Source organism: Perognathus longimembris, chromosome 2, assembly GCF_023159225.1.
Source record: "Perognathus longimembris pacificus isolate PPM17 chromosome 2, ASM2315922v1, whole genome shotgun sequence".
Lineage (NCBI taxonomy): Eukaryota > Metazoa > Chordata > Mammalia > Rodentia > Heteromyidae > Perognathus > Perognathus longimembris.
Genome location: NC_063162.1, coordinates 144,764,614 through 144,778,881, shown reverse-complemented (window position 1 = coordinate 144,778,881; position 14,268 = coordinate 144,764,614). Strand labels below are relative to the sequence as shown.

The 14,268-nt window shown below is 42.3% G+C and overlaps 2 protein-coding genes across 2 annotated transcripts; one reads left to right on the top strand and one right to left on the bottom strand.

The window, feature by feature from the left end:
* The first annotated feature begins 1,172 nt into the window (after nt 1–1,172).
* On the top strand, nt 1,173–5,931 carry Prss37 (serine protease 37). The gene is made up of 5 exons (XM_048337956.1): nt 1,173–1,206; nt 3,242–3,383; nt 4,204–4,457; nt 4,844–4,980; nt 5,785–5,931. Exons 1-5 carry the CDS (start codon nt 1,173–1,175, stop codon nt 5,929–5,931), a joined length of 714 nt encoding a protein of 237 aa, XP_048193913.1.
* Nucleotides 5,932–6,055: 124 nt separating this feature from the next.
* On the bottom strand, nt 6,056–14,068 carry Tas2r5 (taste 2 receptor member 5). The gene is made up of 2 exons (XM_048337718.1): nt 13,255–14,068; nt 6,056–6,138 (listed from the first exon to the last, which is right to left on the bottom strand). Exons 1-2 carry the CDS (start codon nt 14,066–14,068, stop codon nt 6,056–6,058), a joined length of 897 nt encoding a protein of 298 aa, XP_048193675.1.
* Between the last annotated feature and the right edge of the window lie 200 nt (nt 14,069–14,268).

Here is a 14,268-nt window from a genome sequence, read left to right as displayed (position 1 = left end):
AGATATTCAAAATAATATGGCTTCAAGAACTGTATATTAAAACAATGAAATAGACCTACATTCAGAATGCTTAACATCAAAAACACTGATAAAACAAGACACCAGCATGTATGGTGAGCAACAAGGACTTTCCCAGCCATTACTGGTAAGAACGCAAGCCCCAGACCCCACAAATTATCAAAACTCAATGAAGATGAAATTAATGATCTGAATAGAACCATTAAGTAACTGAACTTGTAATTTAAGTCAGCAGCTCCTGATGGTTCCTTTGAAAATTCCTATTACATACAATGTTACCCTGGGATTCACTAAGTGCCCAATGACTGTTAGTTCTTCCTGTACTGCTCCTTTTCTCCTCAGAGCGTGCTGTAGCAAGAAAAGTTGGAAAATCTACTAATCATCCAAATCTAACTGTGACTGTCTACTGAAGTTGAGAAATCTTTTCTTCATGTAAAAAGCATTTAGAAGTACTCTTCTGGATCATCACTAACACGTGTTAAATGTTAGATCTAACACCGTTCGCCAGCTGTGGAGAAAACTAACTGTTCCAAGCATGCTTTTCTCTTCCTCATGTCCTTAGCTCAAAGCCAGTGATCAGGACAACACAGCCCCTGCTGCAATGATGACTGCATGATGAAACAGTGGTCCAAAGGGAGACAAACTAGTGTAACAAAGATGGGAGGGGCCAGGGGGAGCACAAGTACCCATCAGGGTGTCAGAGCCAATATCAAGGGACCCTGTCTCCTTGAATGAGGGGGCAAATTCTGTTCCCTCTTGGTCTTTGCCTCTGAAGCTCTGTGGGGAAGATAACTAAATCGGTCTTCAAGCAGCGCAGCTTTTAGGAAGAGCATCAGGTAGGGGAGGTCTGGACCCAGGTTTTCCTTGCCTGGTATGTCCCAATTAGAGGCATGGTGCTCTGTCTTCCCTGGAAGACATTTCCCTTCCCTGGTTATGCCCAGAGCTGCTTCCCAATCCCACCGGGTGCCTCCATCCATACCTGACCATACCCACTGATTCTGGTAATGGCCACATGCCTGACCGTACCCACTGTTTCTGTAATGCCCCACACCTGACTGTACCCACTAATTCTGGTAGGTGTTCCTAAGGAGACAACTGAGCTGAGAACCTCACACACTGCTCATCTGCACCTCACAGGGGAAGGCTGGACCACCATGAAATTTATTTTCTACTTGACTGTCCTTGCTGGTATGTTTGTAAGACCTTCTACTTTGTGCTGTAAGGCACAAGTTAAAATAGGTGGTGTAGATCAGGGGTGGATGTTTGAAGGGTGCCCGGGAAGAGTCAAGGAAGACTGCGTTGAGCAGAATCGGACAGCCAGCCCACCCTTCTAGTGGTAGTCTGTGGGGTAAGTGACAGCACAGACTTGATTTGGAGAATTCTCAACAGTAAGTGTTCATTCCAAAACTATGGGCCTCCACACCCTCTGAACAAGTCCCAATATGGTCCCAAGGCCGGAGAACCATATCAAATATCAGTCAACCATGCTGACCCCTGCTGTTCCCTCTTTCCAAAACCATACAATTCAGAGCACGGCAAAGGTTGAAACAAGAGGTTGGATACCCAGGGCCCTACTTTCTGTAGTCCCTGCCTGCCACAATGTTCTTCTGGTTGCAGAATTTGCCACTGGGGCATTTTCCCTGCCCCGTCAAGGTTGGGTTACATAGTTAGTGTGTAGCATTGGGCATGTTGACACATCTGTGCCACAATTTCTTCAGTCAGATGGAGCTATTTGCTACCTCCAATACAGAGTTATGAAGAGTAAATAAATCTGTGTAAGGGGAAGTCCTAGGCCAGCCTTTGAGGATCAAAAAAAAATGAAAAAAAGAAAAGTGCTGAGAACAGACAAGAACAGAATCTTATTTCCAATACTGGAACCCTTTATTTTCTAAAGCTTTTTCTAAGTATTTCAATTATAAAGATATATGTTTATATTAGAAGACTTGGAAATTTAAAGTAGAAAAAAATTCATAATCTCATTTCTAGGTGACTGTATGTCAATACTTTGAATTTACTGTCAGACTTATTTTTATGTTCTTTATTCTTGATTTTAGACAATTAAATCACATTATGTACATATTATGTACATATTATGGTTGGTAAGATTTAATAAAATAGTAATATATTTTAGCATTTAATGTTCTATAGATATAATTTTAATGTATATAATGCTCTCCAAAGCTAATATATTTTCTGTATTCCAATGTCCAACAATACCATTTCAGCCATGTATACTTCCAGTACTGTGATACAATAAAAAGTGCTAAAATGAGTGTGCTCATTCACAATCTTTGTTTATACTAAATTGCTACTTTAAAATGGGTTTGTGGGAATCAGGTCACAAGGTATGATCTCTTAGTAGATGTCCTCAGATAAGCTTTAATGATAGGATAAGTAAATAGCAAAATAAATGATCCAGCGAAAATGAAAAAATATAATTCCCAATGATTTCAACTTTGGGGATATTGATTCACAAAAATCAACATTCCTAAAATAAACTCCCTTGTATAACTATTTAAAGATAACAAAAAAACTAATGCAAAAATTATAAATGAAAAGTGCTTTAAAGGCAGAGCCTCTGAAATAACCATGTATTTATAGTCACTCTGAAATGCTTCCAAAGCCAGGTATCCATACAGACATTCTGAGACTCTCGAGATTTGTAGGTCCACTACTATTTCTTTTTGTGTGTGTCCACTACTATTTCTTTTGGGGGGCTTGACATCAGGGCCTAGGCACCATCCCTGACCTTTTTAGCTGTAGGTTGGTGTTATACCACTTGAGCCACAGCTCCATTCTGACTTTTTTTTTTTTTTGGTTAACTGGAAATAAGAATCTCATGTACTTTCCTTCCTGGACTGGCTTTGAACCTTTGATTCTCAAATATTAGCCTATTGAGTAGCTAAGATCACAGGAATGCACCAACAGAGCCTTGTTAAGTCAAGTACTGTTTTTAGTGCCTGTTTCAAGAAAGTTGCTTTTCAAGAAAATAAAATCAATTGACAAGCAGTAAAATGAGTCTTCCTTATTATAACCTTTGTGAGATTAAATATCATCAGTACTAACCAAAAAGGGTTAGAAATATTAGAGGCAATAATGTCATTTTACTTACATTTTATCAGGAAAATGTCAATTCCTGACTAATAGATTCTATTTCAATTGAGAAACTATTGTCTTATTTGTTCTAACACTTACACATTGAGAACATTGTTGATATTTTCAGGGACAGCTTTTTTCACTCAATCATCTGTGCAGAAGGAAGACCCTGCTCCCTATTTGGTATACCTTAAGTCCCACTTCAACCCATGTGTGGGGGTGCTCATCAAAACCACCTGGGTTCTGGCCCCAGCTCACTGCTACTTACCGTAAGTACTGAGTATCATCATCTTAATCCAACCCAGTGACTCTCAGATAGGGGAATCTTTCGCCCTCAGGCACATTTGCCAAAAACACATTTGTCTACAAATATTTTTGTTATCACAATCAGAACAGTTGTGACCAAAGCAGAGATTGCTAAACACCCTACAGTGTGCAACATAGGTTCCTCACCGAAAGACATAGCCAGCTACCATTGGTTGATCCTACAGCACATTTGCTACCTCCTGCCTCTCCTCCCTTTTCAGCACCCCCCCCCCCGGAGATACAAATGGAGGGCCCCACAGTAACTGATAGTGTACTCCGCTGAGTAAATTGAGGGTACATTGAGAAGAGTTGGGTTTAAGAAGCCCCAGCCCCATTGGTTTCATTCCCATGTCACCTTCCAAATGTACAAAGCAGAATACAGAAAGGAGAGTGAATTTAGTGGAGAAACCCTGAAAATACCTCACAGATCTTTCTACTCCTCTGCCTTCACTGAAATGGAAATTGCCTGATCTGAGTAGGTGAGATTGGGAGATGATGGAAAATTCAATTTCTTTGGCATGTCTTATTTTCCTCTTGACTACTTAGGAACACTGCATTAAAGCACGGTATTCAAAGGATTCCACAATGTATGTACTGTGGGCTTCTCTGACTTCATCTGTAAAAGAGGAATAAAAACAGAATCACTGTGAATCAATGAGAGAGACTAGATAAAGGAGCCACTGTCGTATGTGGCACATTATAACGTTCAGTATCTTAGTGATGATGGTGGTGATGGTGGTGGTGGTGATAATGACACATACTTCCGACCCATCCTCCCTCCAGAAACCTGAAGGTGATGCTAGGGAATTTCAAGAGCAGAATCAGAGATGGGACCGAGCAGACCATTAGCCCCATCCAGATCATCCGCTACTGGAACTCGAGCCACACGGCCCCTCAGGATGACCTCATGCTCATCAGGCTGGCTCAGCCCGCCATCCTCAACCACAAAGTGCAGACCATCCCCATCGCCTCCCGAGACGTCCAGCCAGGCACCATCTGCATGCTCTCGGGTTTGGACTGGAGCCAGGAGAACAGTGGTAAGTGCTCGACCACTGTAAGTCAAGGTCACCAGGTATCCTTGAGGAGGGGCATCTGTGTCCTCAGAGCTGGGAGAAAGAGAGGGGAAAGGAGACTGGGCAAAGGCCCAAGGGAGACGCTACAGGAGTGCAGCTCGCAGAAGGAGACCTGCCCAGATTCCCCAACGCCCCAGAGTTTCAACTGTCCTCCTGATGCTCTGGAGCCTTAGCAGGTGGAGCAGAAAGGAAACTGCATTCCAAAGACACATGATGGCTGCTTCACAATCCTCCTCTTTCTCACACTCCTTATTTTCTTCACGCACATACAAAAAGAGACCACTTGAACCAAGGCGTGGGTGAGAACTGAAGGGCCATAGGAACGGAACTCGGTTTTCATCTTCCCTCAGGCAGACATCCTGACCTCAGACAGAACCTGGATGCCCCCGTGATGACCGACGCAGACTGCCAGAAAACCGAGCAAGGACGCACCCACAGGAATTCCCTGTGCATTAAGTTTGTGAAAGTGTTCAGCCGCATTCTGGGGGTACGTTTCTTTTCTTTTTTGCTCTACAATCAATGTTCATTTACTTACACCATGTCCAGTCAAGGAACCATGCTATCCAAATGTCTCTCATTTCTAGATTTTCTTTTTTTTTTTTTTTTTTTTTGAGAATTTGTCATCGGAGCACAAAAACACTATTGTTTCTTCAGCTGTGAGCTCTCCTTACCAGGGAGCTTTGCTCTGTATTTCCTCCAGGCAATAAGACTTTGCTACAAGCCCTGCATCTGAGAGCAAAATCGTATAAGTAATTAAAATAGACACTGCTTTTTTTAAAAAAATCAAAATTTGTAGGAATTCAGGGTGAACTGTTGCCTGGCTAAATGTGTCAAGCTCTCTTAATGAATGAATTTACCTGATGCCACCACAAACAGGAAACATTGAGATCCAACCAGATCTGCCAGCTTTCAACAGTTCTACCATGTCACATTTTCCCCACAAGACTCGCATCCTCTCTAGTTTTGGAAGAGAACTGAAAATGAATCAATAAGTCCACACACACAAAATCAAACTTTTTCACAAGTTGTAATTGACTTCCTTAGTTCAAACATTCAGAGTATGATTCATTTTACATATGATTCTCTGGCTTTCAAGATTATGAAGGCTCATTACAGCAAGGCTAGAGAAAAAGATCCAAGCTTGCTGTCCCCAGTTCAGTGCTGCGTTCACAACCAAGGAGCTCACCTAAGGCAAGGACTGAGGAGGATTCCTAGAAGGAAATGATTTCACACTCTTTTTCTCTCCCTCCCTCCTCCCCTCTTCCCCTATCCCCACTCTCCTGACTGGTAGGAGGTAGCTGTTGCTACTGTCATCTGTAAAAACCAGCTCCAGGGAATCGAAGTTGGACATTTCATGGGAGGGGACGTCGGCATCTACACCAATGTCCACAGATACATATCCTGGATTGAGAACATCACGAAGGACAAGGCAAAATAACGTCCTACTTCTCCATCTGCATCCCACCGCCACTGATTGCACAAGCCTGTCTTCTCCCCAAACTCAAAAGAAAATCTCTAAGCAGGAATCGCTGGCTGAAGCACCCTGGCAGTGTAGGTCTCTTTTATTTGTGACTGTACCCACCCCCGGTAATGACGTGCAGAGGGGTTACCATGCCGAACTGGGATACACTCATCACACACAATGCTGATTAAAACAAAACACTTAGAAGTTCTTTTATCCCCCTTTTAGAAAGGAAATTGAGGTTAAGTGTTAGTAACCGCTGGAAGTTATCACAGCCAAAATGTCAGATTCTAAATCCCATGCTTTTAGCTCTCGTAGGATGGTCTGTTGGCTCCTATTTCCTACTGCCCCTCTTTTTTTTTTTTTTTTTTTTGCCAGTCCTGGGGCTTGAACTCAGGGCCTGAGCACTGTCCCTGGCTTCCTTTTGCTCAAGGCTAGCACTCTACCACTTGAGCCACAGCTCCACTTCCAGCCTTTTCTGTTTATGTGGTGCTGAGGAATTGAACCCAGGGCTTCATGTATGCAAGGTGAGCACTTTCCCGCTAAGCCACATTCCCAGCCCCCTGCTGCCCCTCTTATTCATTCAAGGGAGTTTAAGCTCTTGCCATGGCTAAGGTCCCAGGTACTGAAATAAACTTTGCCATAGCTGAGCCGCACTCAGATTGTAGCATTCTACAGATAAAGATCCAGAAGAGGAGTGAGAAGTCAAGAATGAAACGCCAGGACAGTGACAACTGTTGAATCAAACCCAAAAGGAGCCTAGCAGCTCTCGAGCCCGATGCCAGGAAACACAGACACCCAGAGCAACAACAGAGCTGGGGACACACATCTGAAATGAGGCACAGGGTAAAAACCAGGCTGAGCCACACACTACAGCCCTAACCAAGGCAAAATGCAGTTTCAGTTCTATAGTTAAGAATTCAGGCACCGCTATATGCTAGATATGTCTATCCCCTAAAATAGGTTGACACCTAATCCCCAGAGGATGGTGTTTGAAAGTAGGAACTTTGTAGGTGATGAGGTCATGAGGGTAGAGTCCCAATAAATGGGGGATATGCCCTCATTAAAGAGGCCCCCCCAAGAACTCTTATTCCCATAGGATAGTTTGTTTAAAGTGTTGTTTTAAGTTGGTTGTGGTAATTTGCTACAGTAGCCATTAAAACTGATGCACTTTTAAATCCACATACATAAAAACTTTTTTTTGGGGGGGTGGGGGGGACCCTGGTCCTTAAGCTTGAACTCAGGGCCTTGGCCACACCTGAGCTCCTTTTGATCAAGGCTAGTGCACTACCATTTGAGCCACAACTCCACTGCCAGCTTTTTTCTGTGATTAACTGGAGATGCGTCTCACTTTCCTGACCAGGCTTGGCTTCGAACCACAATCCTCAGTTATCAGGCCTTCTGAGTAGCTAGAATGACAGATGTGAGCCACCAGCACCCAGCTAAAACTGCTATTCTTTATACTTGAGTATCTAAACCCATGGTACTTAGTTTCTCTGAGAAGAAATTTCAATCTCCTGCCAACCTCTGCCTACCTCCCCCCCTAAAAAAGCATTTCTCAGTACTTCAGCTTCCTCTTGGTGTTGCTTCCTAGCTCAGTGGGATACGTTTGGATACAAAAGAATATGGGGGGGGGGAATGTAAAGTGAGCAGGAGGAACATTTTCACACTCCCTAATTTTGACTTCATTTCACCAGTGATGGTGAAGAATCACTCGGGTGATTGCTCCTAAGTAAAGCACTGAAGTAAAGCATCCAGCGTTGTTCTTACAATGTGCATCTGTTGCTAAGGCTTTTCCACTACTTGGGGGAACGTTGCCATTGCTGGCTTCTGCTCTCCCTTGGGTGCTTGATTTATATCTCCTTTTCCTACATTCTAATACATTTTGTAGCACTCACAGATGTTTTCTCTGCTTCTTCCCCCATTACAAAAACGACCTGGCCTTGGTATATGAGAACCAATTACAAGTTATGGTGAGATAAAAGGAAAGAAGCAGACTGGCTCAGGATTGCACCAAGTGCGATTTATTGGGAACTTACTGGCAGTAGCATGGTCTGGGCAGAAGCCAGAACAAGGAGATCCTCAGATTTGGGGCCAGATGCAGAAGTGCAGGTAATAAGACAAAAGTGATTTCATCTGAGCAGCAATGTACATGGTCCATTTTAAGCTAATAGCAAATTCTCTGGGCAAGCTTCTGGAACTAAAGATACTAGTGTGTATCTGGTTATAATGCCCTAGACACAATTCTAATGGCTGTTATTATTTTATTGATTTCTAGTATGCGAGGGAATCATGCAGGGAAAACCAATCCAGCTTACTCAGGGGTAGTAATGGTAGTTAAGCCTCAAGATGGCTGCAGCCAGGTCAAGTCTTCTTTAATTCAATTTTAAATGTGACAGTGCAGTTTTTCCAACTCCTGGAGAGCTTCATTTTTTTTCTTTATTCAAATATTTCAGAATTTGTTCACTAACTTCATGACATTCAACCTACTGATTTCCACTGGCATTTTTATAATGAGCACTGCATACATACAAAATGTATCACTAGCCAGAAACATATTACTAAAAGTAAAATATTTACTAGAATAAATGTAATTTTTTTTAAAGTCTTGTTCTACATTCTGGTGAAAATGTACACTTACTCTTTTATTTTTGTGAAAGGCAAGGTCTTACTAGACAGCCCAGGCTAGCCTCACATTTGCAATTCTCCTGCCTCCGTCTCCCAAGCAGTGGGATTACAGGCATGCATCACCACAGCTAGCGTGCATCTAATTCACAGCCTGCCGTTTCTCCAAGTGTTACCAAGTTCCCTTTTGTACTGGATATGCTCGCATTCCCCTCTGATGTGCTTACGTGTGCTGGGCTCTCTGCAGCTCCCATGGCCTCTCTGGTACCCATTGAGACCTCTCACTCAAGGTTTTCTTCATCTTAAACTCAACGCAGTTAGTGGTCACTAGTTTTTCAAATGTGTCATTACTGTGTTTTGTTCTGTCCGTCTCCTGGGGGTCCAATTATACAGATCGTTACCCTTTTATCTCTGTATACCGCCTTGCTTTGTTTTGCTTTCACATTCCCCACGTCTTTATGCTTCCTCATACATCCGGAGAGAATTCCTCTAGCCAACTTCTGGCTTTCCTATTTTCTAGGTAAAGCACCTAGAATCTTCCAATCAGGTACTCCCACCCAGGATTTGGGAATCTTGGGGGAACAACTCAGAGACAAGTTCACAGAGGCAGGCAGCGTTGAGAACATGCAGTAGGGAAGGATATGTGAATGGTGGGGCCAGCACCAGCCCCTGAAGTGTGACTACTCCAACCCTTTCTGGATCTGATTCTTAGTCCAATTGCCAAGCCTTCCCATGGATACAACAGGTGACAGAATTCAGAATACTAGAGATGTGCAGGAGAACTGAGGGACTGACTTCTCCTGTCTACACGGCTGAGACTCTGCAAGCAAATATCATACATTATGGTTCAAAAGGTAGAGCTGAAAACACACTGTGATGAAATTAATGCTGGGAAGGATGGCAAAATAAAACTGATTGCACTTAATAGAATAGATTTAGGGTGAAGTGACATAATCCACTAACTTTGTTGAATGGGATTTAAAGCTACTGTTAATGTGTGGATGAACCAAGTAGGAAGTACGTTTTTATCATTTAAATTGTAAAAAAAAAAACAACCACCAGTAAACTAAAAGCATAGAAGATGATTAAATCCAGGTAGTGGGACAACAGTGAATGAGATAGGGAGTGCTGCTATTCTTCATATCTTTGTACTGCTTGGATCATTTTTAGTCTGGCTCATATGTCACATTTGTGTTACTTCAAACATCTAAACTACACCATCAAAGTAGTGCACAAGAAGGTTAGTAATGCATGCATGAGCGCGCGCGCACACACACACACACACACACACACACACACACAGCTGCAACTCTGAGGATGCAAATTCTAAGATTTATTTACATAGGAATCAACTCAAGAACACAGATTTGCCTTCAGATTTGTTTTCTGGCTAAAACACAAAGCAGCCTCACACCTGTCAACAGCATTTACAGAAGAAGGAAATCAAGTCCCAAAAGGTACCTGGAAACCATAAGATTTCACTCAATCTTTTTAAGGTATCCTCGGTAAATGAAAATGACATGACATTTTGATAGATATATGTATACATTGTGAAAGGATGGTCACAATCACCCGCTCTGCTTTGTTGAACATAATTGAGCCTAATATCCTCTCGGTTCTTCCTTGTTTTCATGGATGAGTGTGTTTCTTTTCTTCTTCAAACTGAATAATATTAAATTTTATATTATGCTACATTTTCTTTATCCTTTCATGCATTAATAGATATTAGGGTGATTCCATTTCCCAGTTATTGTTATGTACATAAAGAAAGTAAATCATGCAAACTTTGATCTATTCTCAGTTGAGGTCTTAGTCCCCAGGTATATTAACAATGCAAGATTTAAAAGTTAGTTTATATTTCCTGAATTAAAAAAGGATCATAAACTGGCATTCCACATCATCCTACATGATGGCTAACAAGTTTGAAAATGACTTACATATGGGTTGCTGGGAAAAGCACAAAAACCTCTTTGAGTCGAAAAACTGGGACTGTTACATCTGTGTCATTTACCAACTGATGGTGGTGAGCAAATCATTACACACCAGTTTGGTCACCGATAAAATGAGGGTAGGAGTACCATTTGTGCAATTAAATGAGATCATGGACTATACAGAAGCACTCTTGATAAAATGCAAAGCTACATTTTAGCTACTTTTATTATCACAATCATTTTAAAAAGACAACAATATAAAATAGAACTGGCTTAATAGACAGCCTCATTCTAAAAATTAAGAAGCATTATCTTATTTTAAAAATGGATATTTTCCTTCCCAAGACAAAAAATGGTACCTGACCACACCCAACTCAGTGACCTGATTGGAGCCATCTCTCCTGAACTAACACCCACATGTGACTCGTATTACCATTTTCCACAGACTTAGGTAAACACAGTTAATTTTAGAAGAGTAGATTAATTAGATTGGCATGTTTGATAAGATGTAAAAATAAAATGTTGAGAGTAGCAAGGTATGGTGATACATGCCCATAATCCCAGCCCTTAGGAGGCGGAAGCAGGCAGATCATAAATTCAAAAAAAGCCTGAGATACACAGAGAGATCTTACCTCAGATTGTGCTTCCCCCTCAATGGAAAGATGCCTAAGGAATCAAGTATTGTCCTTTAGATTCAGAACTAAGCTTTTTAAATGAGCTTTTTAAAATGTATGTTTAAACTAGCAGGGCATGGGAGGCTCATACCTGTGAACAGGTCAGGAGGCTAAAATCCAGAAGATCATAGTTCAAAGTCAGCACTGGGAGGGGGTGGGCTTTGGTATGAGGGAGGAAGTCCATAAGACCTTATCCACAAATAAGTAGCAAAAAAAGTAGGGCTGGAGAAATGGCTCAAGTAGTAGAGCACCAGCCAAGCAAACATGCTGAGTGTGAGGCTTGAGTTCAAGCAGTAGTGATGCTAACCATATTGTTTTTGAAAGAAAAGGACCACTCGCTCTAAATCATAGAGCAGCAGGGGTCCCAGCACTGCCAGAGACTCTGTGAAATGCCAGGCAGGCCTCTGCCTCTTCTAGACCTCAGCTTTTTATTTTTTATTTTTTTCTGTATCAGTCCTGGGGCTTCAACTCAAGGCCTGGGCACTGTCCCTGAGCTGTTTTCATTCAAGGCTAACCACTTGAGCCACAGCTCCAATTCCAGCTTTTTGGTGGTTAATTGGAGATGAGTTGCAGACTTCCTTGCGTGGGTCGGCTTCAAACCATAATCCTTAGAGCTCAGCCTCCTGAGTAGTTAGGATTGCAGGCTTGAACCACAGGTGCTCAGCTCAGCTTTTTTATTTATGATGTAAAGAGTAGTTTTAAGAATAGTTAGCAGAAGGCTGCAAATGTGGCTTAGTGGTAGAGCGCTTGCCTAGCATGCATGAAGCCCTGGGTTCAATTCCTCAGTACCACATACACAGTAAAAGTTGAATGCTGTGGCTCAAGTGGTAGAGCGCTAGCCTTGAGCAAAAAAGAATCCAGGGACAGTGCTCAAGCCCTGCGTTCAAGCCCCAGAACTGGCAAAACAAAAACAAAAAAGAATAGTTATCAGAGTTACTCAAGTCACTTCAAAATATTCTTTAAGTATCTATTATGCTATTCATTGTTCCAGTCATCAGAGACATAGGAAAGAACAAAGCCACAAAAACTCTGCTGCCATACTACACATTCCAAGATTTGTATCCAACTCAAAACGGGGTAAACTAGAACGCAAACTCTAGCTGTGGAGAGGCCAGAGTGGCCAGTGAGGATGAGTAGCTGCGGATAGAGGGTAAAGCATGACCTCCTTACCAGCAATCTGCTTTGTGAGAGTAAAATCAAAACCCTTCACTTCATTTTGTCTAATATAGATCATAGTGGCCAAATGACCTTAGTTGTGAAAAAATGTAGGACTCAAAGAAATTTCCAGAATATAAATAGGTTTTGTCTCCACTTAATAACTAGTTCTACTAAGGTGGGGGAAGAGGAAAACTATTTCATGCTCTTTTTCAAAAGCTTAAGTCACTAATACTAATGGGTAGATGACATTTCATAAAAATGATTGCATTGTTCTATTTTCCAGAATAAAATTACCTGTGTATGTAATTTAAAATAGTGAAATGATTTACTAAATGTGGACAAAAATAAAATCTGTAAGAGGTAAAATCCCATCTTGATTTCTATCATACATTCAAACAATTCACTGCATTGTGAAAAATATTTGCTTTTATTCCGTATTTTCTGTTGCCCACTCATTAAACTGATATTGAAGAAAAATCCTTTTTTAAAAACAATTTCCTACATTAGTTATACAGAGGAGGGCGTTTCATTGCTACATTCCCACATACGCTTACACTATATTACAATCGATCTCATCCTCTCTATCACTCCTTTCCCACCTTCTCCTCTTTCCCCCTTCCCCAAACAATTTTAACAGGTTTCCTTGCTCAAGTTTCATAGTTAAATACTGGACCATATTTATTCTCTTTCAAAATGCTTCACCCTCTTTTGTCCTTTTCCCTCCCTTAGAGCAGCTCCATGCTCTGTTTATCGACACAGAAAGTTAAGAAGAAAAACATTAACGTAAAATTAGCTCCTTCCTAGAAAGCTATCAAAAGAAAGTCTCCAAAGAATATCTTGACACCACCTTTCTCCCCGAATCACGTGACAGGTGCTCCACGCTCCAGTTAGCCTCCCCAGGGTTTTCTGACATGTCTGCTTCACCTTAGGAATGCCCAACATCAGTATAACAGAATGAAGAGAAGGGTAGGCCGCCATGAGTGTCTCTGAGATTAAGACCCTGGTGACATCAGCAGGCGAATGGTCGGAGGTAAAAGAGAAGGGGCTAGCCAGGACATAAACCAGGTGAAGCATAAGGAAGCAGCCCAAGGACTTCAAGGCAGTGACATGCGCCTGTGCCCGAGCATCCCTCCTACCCACAGTGTGGACACACATCTTCTTGTGATGTCTGTACAAAGAGACAGTCAGCATCCCAGAGGAAACAAGAAGCATCATTAAAGGCAGCCCACTTGCTGAAGTGAGGTGGAATATAGAACGATTCTGCCATGTTGAAAAGAAGTTGTCAATGCTCTTGTTTGCATGAGAAAGACCCGAGGATTGGGTGCCAAGCAGAAGTACCAAATTTATTATCAAGTGCCCCAGGAGGCAACAAAGACTCAAGCTATAGACCCTCTGCTTCAGCCACAGGTAAGCCGGATGTTGGAAGGTTGTGATCTTCTTACAGTAGACCACACTGAGGAGAGCAGCAAACCACAGGCTGGCTTGGCTCATCACAGACCAGACAATATTGACACAGAGAAGCCAGAAAGAATTTTGGACATAAGGAAGCAGACTTAAGTCCAACATCATCATCCACTGCAAGAGAAACCGGCAACCAGCCAGACCCAGGACTACGAGCTTGTATGAGGACCCCCTGGCTTTCCTGATCCATTCTCCAAAACTCCACACCACAAGGACTCCATTTCCAACCAGGCCAATGAGAAACTCAGCTACGGCTACCGGCATTAGTAGTCCTAGGGCGGTGAGGAACATGCCTGAGGAGAGCAGCTTCTCACTGAGGTCCCAGGACGGATCCTAAGGTTTGGTGCTGATGCAGGTGAATGGCTCCCGGCTGAGATGCGATGCCACACTCAGGCAAACCTTCCCACTACACAGCTAGATGTGGACTTGACCTTCTGTAACCTGTCCTCAAGAGGAAATGGACC

What these genes read in the sequence shown, in the direction of transcription:
- Prss37 (XM_048337956.1), top strand. Translation starts at nt 1,173, where the DNA reads ATGAAATTTATTTTCTACTTGACTGTCCTTGCTG. An exon ending in CTACTTGACTGTCCTTGCTG is followed by an intron (nt 1,207 to 3,241) that starts GTATGTTTGTAA and finishes TGATATTTTCAG; the next exon opens with GGACAGCTTTTTTCACTCAA. An exon ending in CCAGCTCACTGCTACTTACC is followed by an intron (nt 3,384 to 4,203) that starts GTAAGTACTGAG and finishes TCCTCCCTCCAG; the next exon opens with AAACCTGAAGGTGATGCTAG.
- Tas2r5 (XM_048337718.1), bottom strand. Translation starts at nt 14,068, where the DNA reads ATGCCGGTAGCCGTAGCTGAGTTTCTCATTGGCCTGGTTGGAAATGGA. An exon ending in TCCTAAGGTGAAGCAGACAT is followed by an intron (nt 6,139 to 13,254) that starts GTCAGAAAACCC and finishes TGTTTTAATCAG; the next exon opens with CATTGTGTGTGATGAGTGTA.